The 9,189-nt window shown below is 43.7% G+C and overlaps 1 protein-coding gene across 1 annotated transcript in view; it reads left to right on the top strand.

Annotated features, from left to right (window-relative positions):
* gpd2 (glycerol-3-phosphate dehydrogenase 2 (mitochondrial)) overlaps positions 1-6,735 on the top strand; it is an 18,137-nt gene extending 11,402 nt beyond the window's left edge. Inside the window, exons 10-16 of the mRNA XM_084440380.1 lie at positions 11-321; positions 1,389-1,520; positions 1,731-1,889; positions 3,708-3,817; positions 3,960-4,038; positions 4,125-4,223; positions 5,471-6,735. Of these exons, the coding sequence (XP_084296506.1) occupies positions 11-321; positions 1,389-1,520; positions 1,731-1,889; positions 3,708-3,817; positions 3,960-4,038; positions 4,125-4,223; positions 5,471-5,596 (1,016 nt within the window). The 3' untranslated portion in view covers positions 5,597-6,735. The remainder of the gene's footprint in view (positions 1-10; positions 322-1,388; positions 1,521-1,730; positions 1,890-3,707; positions 3,818-3,959; positions 4,039-4,124; positions 4,224-5,470) is intronic.
* Positions 6,736-9,189: the final 2,454 nt, after the last annotated feature.

Consider the following 9,189-nt stretch of genomic DNA (forward strand, 5'->3'; position numbering starts at 1 on the left):
TCCTGTCCAGTGCGTAGAGGGGACGTGCTGGCGGCCTGGAGCGGCATCCGTCCCCTGGTCACAGACCCCAACTCCAAGGACACCCAGTCCATCTGCAGGAACCACATCGTAAACGTCAGCGACAGCGGCCTGGTCACCATCGCCGGGGGGAAGTGGACCACCTACCGCTCCATGGCGGAGGAGACGCTGGACGCGGCGGTCCGAGCCCACGGCCTGAAGGCCGGCCACAGCAGGACTAAGGGGCTGATGCTCGAGGGGGCCAAGGACTGGACACCCACCATGTACATCCGCCTGGTCCAGGACTACGGCTTGGAGAACGAGGTAGCACACCAACTGCCAGAAGGCCTCACTCATCCACCATTTTGGCTCGTCCACCATTTTGGCTCACCGTTTGGATTTCTCTCTGTGGGCATTGCAGTGTGGAATCACATGAGTGGTACTGTGCTTTCAAACTATTTCTGGGTTAGGTCATAGTCTTAGTTGGTGTGGTAGGTTTTCCAGTATCACAAGACATTATCTTATGTAAGCTACAATTGTTCCCCTTTGAACAAAACTGTTAAAAAAAAATCAATGCATGTGTAAATAGGAAAGTCCACCCTGCTTGAATATATCAACTCTTCATAGACATAGCCTCCTCCTCAGAGCTGCTATTTTCCAGAACATTCCAAAAGGTCAACGTTGATATTTTGACAGCTTTTGACCTTTGGTATGAGAAGGAAGTCAACTCTCTGAATACCAATAAGCCTTTGTTATGTTAAAAGACATTATACTGTACATCTTAGACAAAACCGCCGGGTAGTCAGCCTGGAATAACTAAACTGGGGCCACTGGTCAGAGAGGGAGTGAATTGATCTCATCCATCTCCGAGATGTTGCCTTTCAACACCTGCAAAGTGTTAAACGGTTAAATCGATGTTCTCATTGAGAGCCTTTTATTTTGTACTGTATTGTTCTTTCAGCTGTTCTTTGAGTGCTAAAATCATCTCATTTGAGTCTTGCAATACTCAGATAGAACGTCAATCGATGTATCAATCTCAGTCAAACTGTAAACCAAGCTTCCGATTTGCAGTCATGGTCAAGACTGTGCTCTTTTTTCACTCTAGAGACATTGCAACCTTAAAAGCACCAGATTGGGGTGCCCCGGTAGCTCAATGGGCTGGGGCGCTTACCATGTAAAGGCTAGTCCTTTCTGCAGCAGCGTGGGTTCAAATCCGGCCCACACCCTTTGCTGCATGCCTTCCCCTCTCTCTCTCTCCCACCTTTCGTGTCTGTAACCTACACTGTCCTAATCTAATAAAGCAGAAATGCCTTTAAAAAAAATAAGATGTTAAGAAAAAAAAAAAAGCACCAGATTCTGTTGAATCATCCATTGTTTCTGTCGATCCCCAGGTGGCCCAACACCTGGCAGAGACCTATGGCGGGAAGGCGTTTGACGTGGCCAAGATGGCGCAGGTCACAGGGAAGAGGTGGCCAATCGTTGGCAAGAGACTGGTGTCGGAGTTCCCATACATTGAGGGCGAGGTAAATCACAGTATCATTAAAGCCGCTATCTACAATCTCACCAGCCCTCGGTTAGCCTCGATCTGCTTTACATCACGGGCGTGTTTCTTTTTGATCCCCTCTTTCTATCTCTTCTTCCTGTCAACCTCTCTTCCGTCCCTCCCATCCAACCCCTCCTTTCTTTTAACACGGCTCGCTCTTCTTCCCCGCCTCCTCTTCTCTCCCCTCTAGGTGGCGTATGCCATCAGGGAGTACGCCTGCACGGCCACCGACATAATCGCGCGGCGAACACGGCTGGGCTTCCTCAACGTGCAGGCGGCCGACGAGGCCCTGCCGCGCATCGTTGACATCATGGGCCAGCAGCTGGGCTGGAGCGAGGAGAGGAAAACGGTAAGAGAGATGGCCCAGACAAAGATAAGATAAAATAAGATAGGATAAGATAAGATAGTCAGAAGATAAGATAAGATAGCCAGAAGATAAAATAAGATAAGATAAAATAAAATAAGATAAGATCAACTTTAATAATCCCTAGGGGGGAATTTGAGCATTACAGCAGCAAGAAGGACAGAGGTACAGAATAGATCAAGAGTTAAAAAAAAACACATACTGTAATAAATAATGTGTACAATACAACACTGAAGGGGTTACAGGAAGTAGCATGAGACATCAGTGCCATTGGCCTGTAGTGATTGATAACACTGGGGATGCCTGGGAAGCCCAACATTACATCTCATTAAAGAAACAAATATGTATGATTTTTGTATGATTTTTAAAACATTTAAATAAATTTATATTGCTACTATAAATTGAGAGGCATCAGTAAACGAGCTCTTCTGTGAAAGCCGTGTGTTTGTATGCAGACCAATGTTTAGCGCTGCTACAGCTATTCTAAAATTCAGTGGCAGGGAACTACTGTACACCTGGAGCTTTAGGGAAAAAATGTAGTTTGGAGCAGAGGATGCCACCTCCCATAGAGGCGTGGCCACACCTGGTTCTCACGTGCTGAGATCCAATCAGAGACACGGAGCGTTCTTCTGCGGCCTTATTTGGGAGTGTGGGCGTGCATAAACCCACAAACCTTAACTGTGAAGCGCTCTGAATTTACCGTGGCAGACTGAATTTTCCCTCGCAGCCAGCTCGTAGATAGCTTATTACACATTTGCAATACTGCCAAGCTCTGGTGTGATTTAAATACTTTACAGAAGTTATATCAGATCTAACTTTATTAGTCATATAATTAACAATTAATAGTCATTCAATACTTTCAGTCAATACTTTCAATACTTCCAATAAACCATGAGAGCCCTCATTTTATTCTCCATTAGCTATTTTTGTGCATGGTAAACTATTGTCATTTTTGTTTACCTTATTTTTGGCACACTCTAAAAAATATATATATTAAAAAAAAAACTTGTGTTGGTTGTCCCACAGTAAATGTGCAGGCTGCTTTGATTCTGTTTAGATCACATTACCTCAGAACTGTTTTTCAGTCTGCACACAACAGGAGGTCCACACCCTTCCTGTGTTTGTCCCTCCAGGGCTGTGTGTGTGTGTGTGTGTGTGTGTGTGTGTGTGTGTGTGTGTGTGTGTGTGTGTGTGTGTGTTGTGCATGTGTGTGCGTGTTTGGGCAAACTTGTGTGTCCCCAGAGTTAAAACAAAACATGGAGAAGCAGCGTTCAGTTTTTTTGCTCCACATATCTGGAACAAACTTTCAGAAAACTGCAGGTCTGCTGCAACTCTCAGTTCTTTAAAATTAAGACTGAAGACTTTAATTTTTTGCCGCTGCAAATAATTATTCATTCATACACTGTAACTTATTCCTGTATTTTATTTTTCCTGCATTTTGTTTTAAATGTCCTTTTTTGCATTTCGTTTCATATGACCTTTAATGTGTTGCGCTTTGTCTTGATGCTTTTAATGTCTCATGTAAAGCACTTTGAATGGCCTTGTTGCTGAAATGTGCTCTACAAATAAACTTGCCTTGTGTGTGTGCACGTGTCCGTGTTTGGGCAAACGTGTGTGTGTGCACGCGCGCGTGTGTGTGTGTGTGCGTGTTTGGGCAAATGTGTGCGTGTGCGTGTGTGTGTGCGTGTTTGGGCAAACTTGTGCGTGTGTGTGTGTGTGTGTGTGTGTGTGTGTGTGCGCATGTGTGTGTGTGTGTGCGTGTGTGTGTATGAGAGAGAACTCATTCCCTCTGTGGGTTTGCAGGAGGAGCTGGACACGGCGAAGAAGTTCCTCTACCTGGAGATGGGCTACAGGTCCCGGTCAGAACAGCTCACCAAAACAGAGAACACCCTGGAGGAACAGGAAATAGCCAGGTACCGGAGCGTCTGACCTTGTGGTCATGTGTTTGCTCTGTTTGTCTCTTCCCATCATTTATAACCTTATTATAAAAGTTTATAACTGCCCTTTGGACGTCCGAGACATGTCCTCAATGACTATGCTGTGTGTGATCGACAGGTACACAAAACGCTTCCACAAATTTGACAAAGAGAATAAAGGGTTCATCACCACCGTGGATGTCCAGAGCGTTTTACAGGTGAGCATCTGTTCCACATAGTGGACATGGGAGTGATGTCATTTCCTGGTTCCGCTCGTATCTCACCAGCCTCTGTTCTCCCACAGAGAATTGGCATCCAGATTGACGAGAACGCTCTCCATGAAATCCTCAACGAAGTGGACCTCAACAAAAACGGACAGGTGGAAATCCACGAGTTTTTACAGGTAGGCATTTCCACCAGAAAGAAGATTAGAGATCAATGTGTCCTTGCAAATCGAAATATTTTTATATAAATTGTGTGACGTTTGATCATTTGAGTGTGCGTAAGAGCGTGCGTGTGTGTGTGTGTGTGTGTGTGTGTGTGTGTGTGTGTGTGTGTGTGTGTGTGTGTGTGTGTGTGTGCATGTGTATTTGCGTGTATCCATGGCTCCCATTCTCCGTCTCACTGATAAAGAGATCCATTAATTTGCCAGACCTTGGTCAATATCTGTCTCCTCTTTACCGTGAGAACCTGAGCAAATATGACCAGACAAGAGGACTACGATAATAGAACCCTGAGGGAGTAAGATCCATTACCTCAACACACCTAGGCACATACACACACACCTGCACACACCTACTGCACACACATACCTACAGACAGGCACACACACACACACACAGAGACACATGCAGACACATGCTGTATGCAGACGCACACAAGGCCACTCACATATGCACATGCACATACAGTACAGAGTACACACATGTGCGCACACACACACACACACACACACACACACACAATCATCTACCTCTTCAATCCTGTGCTACCATCCTAGCCCCCCTGCCGTTTTACACGCAGATGAACGTCCGCAGATACAACTCCATAACTAAAAAAAAGTGCTCTTCCCCATTTTTTTTTATTCTGTCATCACCAATTGGCAGGACTTGACAAGACCTCCTACAAATGGAGGCAGAGGTGTGAAACCCCAGGTCTCCTCCACCCTTACCCTCACACAGACCAGTAGGTTCCACTAGAGAGTGCTAATTAGATGTCTAGCCCCCTCCGCTATGAGCTAGGGTAATGAGCCAGGGTAATGACCAGTCTTCCTGGTTGGACTGAGAAGCCATTGCGGAGGCTAAAATAGATTCATTAGAGAAGCTGGTGACAGCTGGTGAGGGCTAGTTAGTGTATATGTCTGACCCAGATACCGGTGAAGTCCTGTGGAATGGTTCCATATGGATGGGATGGATCCAGGGAGTCCGTTGTGGAGAGCTTGTGGTTTGCGATGGCGGACAAGTGCTGCTTGGATTCAGGACCTGTTGCGGTTTTCCGACGGTCGTGACTCTTATATAAGCTTTTGTGCAGTATTATGAAACGGCACATGGACATAGATTCCCCACTTTGACACCCATTTACGGTAGTGACCTTTGTGACCTTTGTTTTTGTTCTCTCTCTCTCTCTCTCTCTCTCTCTCTCTCCCTCCAGCTGATGAATGCAGTGAAAAAGGGCCAGGTGTCGGACAGTCGGCTGGCCATCCTCATGAAGGCCGCCGAGCAGACCCTGGACATGAGGGGTCCCGTGACCGTGGACCGCAGCGGCGGGGGCGTGTGAGCCAATCGGCATCCCTCGAAACGCTGCTCGCCGCTTCGCAAAGCCCGACGGCGAGCTCAGTCCATCTGCTTATCTGGAACGCCCCAACAGGTGTTGTGTTTAACCTTGGAGTTGGTGATTGGGAGGGAGTGGAATGCTAATAGGATCGTTAGGTATTGTAATCAGGGATGAGACAGTTCAGAATTCGGCCAAATCAAGTGTAGACACTGGTAACGCTCTAGAGTGTGTTTTTGTGGAATGGACTTGGCCGGGTAATATTAAGGAACTTATGCTTGACATTGAAGTCTGAGTGTGCAGGATCGATCTTGCCAGTCACTCGTGGCTCTGGACTGCGATCCTAACACTTGAGTGCCTCCGACTCCACACTTAAACATGCATACAATACTCTGTTTTTATGTTCATTAACACTTAAATACTTTATCAGCATGAGTTTATATCGTTTAATACTTTTCTGGCTTGTTTTGTTTGTCCTGTGGCTGTCCTTATTGTCAGATTCACGCCATGCACTGAATGTTGCTTTGTCTCGTGTGTGATTTTTTGAAGCATGTCCTTTTCTACGTTTGTTTTTTGGTTTCTGGTTGTGATGGTTCCCTGTAGCACACTGGTGTTTCTATATGTCTGAAGCTGCTCTCGCACACGCTGGCTTGTGCTTTTGCACTTCCAGCCAAACATCTACAGTTTACAGTAAATAGCAAGGTTTCCAGCTTGCTAGAAACAATGATCTGAACCCATACTTACTACTTACTTACTTACTTACTGTACTAACTTACTATTACTGTTTTCATATCATACCCATATAGACGCTTTGATCCACTTTTTTTACATTGTTATATATTTATACAAATATATTATTCATTATAATTTTGATTGAGGTGAACTCCATAGTTTATGAAATGAAGATTGTGCTGAAATTTGATAAAAGGAGGGCTTGAGTGCAGTTATTGCTTGTGTTTAGATGTACAGTATCTGTCTGCTCTTGGATTATTTTTGAACTCCTTTATTATTCAGTTGCTACTGTACTTGTGGGTATTTTGCAGTTATCCATATTGATTCAAAATTAGGGAATGTATAATGTATGTACGACATGTGCCTTTTGAATCATGGTATGGAATCATATGAATTTAACTACAATATTTCCGCCCTGCCATACAACTATTCAGAGATATTGAAAAAAATTATGTGTACAAACATAAAGAAATAAAGATATATATTGAGGAAAATAGTTTTACTATTACAAACTTATTTTGACGGTCCTTGGACATTCAATTGTCGTGACAGAAAAAATAATAATTCCACAGCTTTCTGTTGTGTACAGCTTCTGATGGTAACCAGGGGTTAACCCAGTTTACCCACCCCTTTAAAATGAGGCTGATAGTTTACTCACCTGTTTTCAGATCAACTGTATTAATCAATGAGCAGAAACGTAGTGAGTAAACTCTGCACTCACACACACACACACACACACACAGTATCCACCTCTGTATTCACCACTACACCCCTGATTGTAACTGACTCAGCCCATCAGTTTGTTGTCACAGGGGGGCTGCAGCACAATGTCTTGACAGCAAGGGCTCTTGTAACTGCCAGCCCTAGTCTGTTACAGATACCTGATGGGTATATGGACTTCAACATAAGCTTCTACACTACGTTTGTCTTTTTGGATGAAATTTCAGCCTTATCCAAAATGAAAGAGATTCGTATTCCTTCACGGTAAGTCGATCTCAATAGCTTTTCAGAAAACATGCAATTATCCAATTAGATGTATCTGGTTTCTTACGCACATTGTTTTGTTGTGTGTGACTTGTGTGTTATTATTAGGACATACCCTCTTCACATGGCTGACCGTCATTCATATTTCTCTACATAACAAGCTTGCATTTCTCTTGTGGGAATATCCTGATGACCCTCCATTATGAGAGCTGAACTGTCCCTACAGTAGCCTGAGGTGCTCTGGCAAGTACAGTAATAACCAAGGAGCAGGACCTTTGGTCTGACGCTACACTACAGTGTATCTACGAGAAATACTCAAGCCTCGGCCCGCTGTTTCTATCAACGTCAAAGATGCGTGTAACTAGGCCTTGCTTTGTCATCCATCTCAAGTGCTTCAAACCAATTGGTTTGCTGCAAATCCAATACGTTTTTTTTCGATACCTTCATTGGACCAAGTTCATTCATACGGATGAAATGGTGGCTTTTTGCTCTCCCTGTGTCAAGGTGTTTCACTGGACCGTCCACCCTCATCTATCTGTAATCCTCGTTTCATTGCACCACCACAGATTGGGTGGGGCTAATAGGAATTCAAAGGTGTTCATCAGCATAAAGTAGAACATAATTAAGGAGTCTGAGCCATTTGTTGGGCTCCAATCCTGAACTCAAATGACTACCATTAACAAGTTATGTAATTGGTAACACCGTGGATTCTATTTTGTATTTGTAAAGAGGGAGAGAGAGTTAGATTTGTTTTACATACAATAATTTAATACAACAAATTTGTAGTTGCTCTGTCTAGTACAGTAGGCTACACTACTGTATAAGTGTGTCACTCGCAAACCTGTTTTTCAGAAATTCCCTTGTCAAGTAACAAATATACAGAAACCAGCATAAGCTGAGAACAAAGCTATGGCCATAGCTCCCACATGTGGAATATCAAATACGAAGCCACTTTCAATTTCCAGCTCCATGCAATGAGCCACCGTCACAGGCCCTGAGAGAGAGAGGCAATTAATTGTAATGAATAATCGTACAAATCTGGTTGACATATGACCGCTAATGCAGTCTGTCCTCTGGGGATGAGGCCTCCCTTGAGGAGACCCTGTGCTAGCATGCTACACACTAATTGAAAAGAACAGGGGGAAAGGTGAGCAGATTTCAGTAGCGGCCAAGATGGAGACATTTCCACTGCATTACAAATAAAATTAGAGCTGCTATGCAGCACTGGATCTGGGCCGGGCATTTTGAGGAGGAAGAGGAAGGAGACAAATGACAAATACATGAGAGTCTATGCCTGGCCCAAATTATATTAAAAAAAAATATATATAAAAAAAACATCTTAAAATCATGTGACTGAAATCCAAACAGTACAATGCCTGAGTAGCATTAGCATGTTTATTCTGCATCACCCGGGGCTTGAACTCACAACCAGACACCAAGGGAAGGTCATATTCTATTGAGCCAAGTGAAAAGCTGGCATTTTGACCTAAAAAAAAATCTAAATGTCATAGCTAGATATTTACACTGTAGGAATCCTGCATTAACATATTAGTAGGCATATATACTGTGATGGGAATGAGTTGTGGGACTCTGGACTGAGCATGGATTCACTGATTGACTGATTTGATTGGATTGAACATAGGTGGGGCTGATTGAGATGTAAGCAGATAAAAGACTGGTCAGATGAAGAGATGCAAACAAGAAGAAAGTAACAGCTACAACATACAAGATGAAGAAACAGTAACATCTACAAATTTAAAATATCATTAAAAAATCATTCCACAGCACAATTAAATATACATTAGCATTTTTAGCTTGAGCTCTTGTTGAGCTACCTGCCATCAGAGTCAATTTAGCCAGTTGTAGTTCTAGGGTCTGCTATT

The sequence above is a fragment of the Borostomias antarcticus genome, assembly GCF_949987555.1.
Source record: "Borostomias antarcticus genome assembly, chromosome: 6".
Classification (NCBI taxonomy): Eukaryota; Metazoa; Chordata; class Actinopteri; order Stomiiformes; family Stomiidae; genus Borostomias; species Borostomias antarcticus.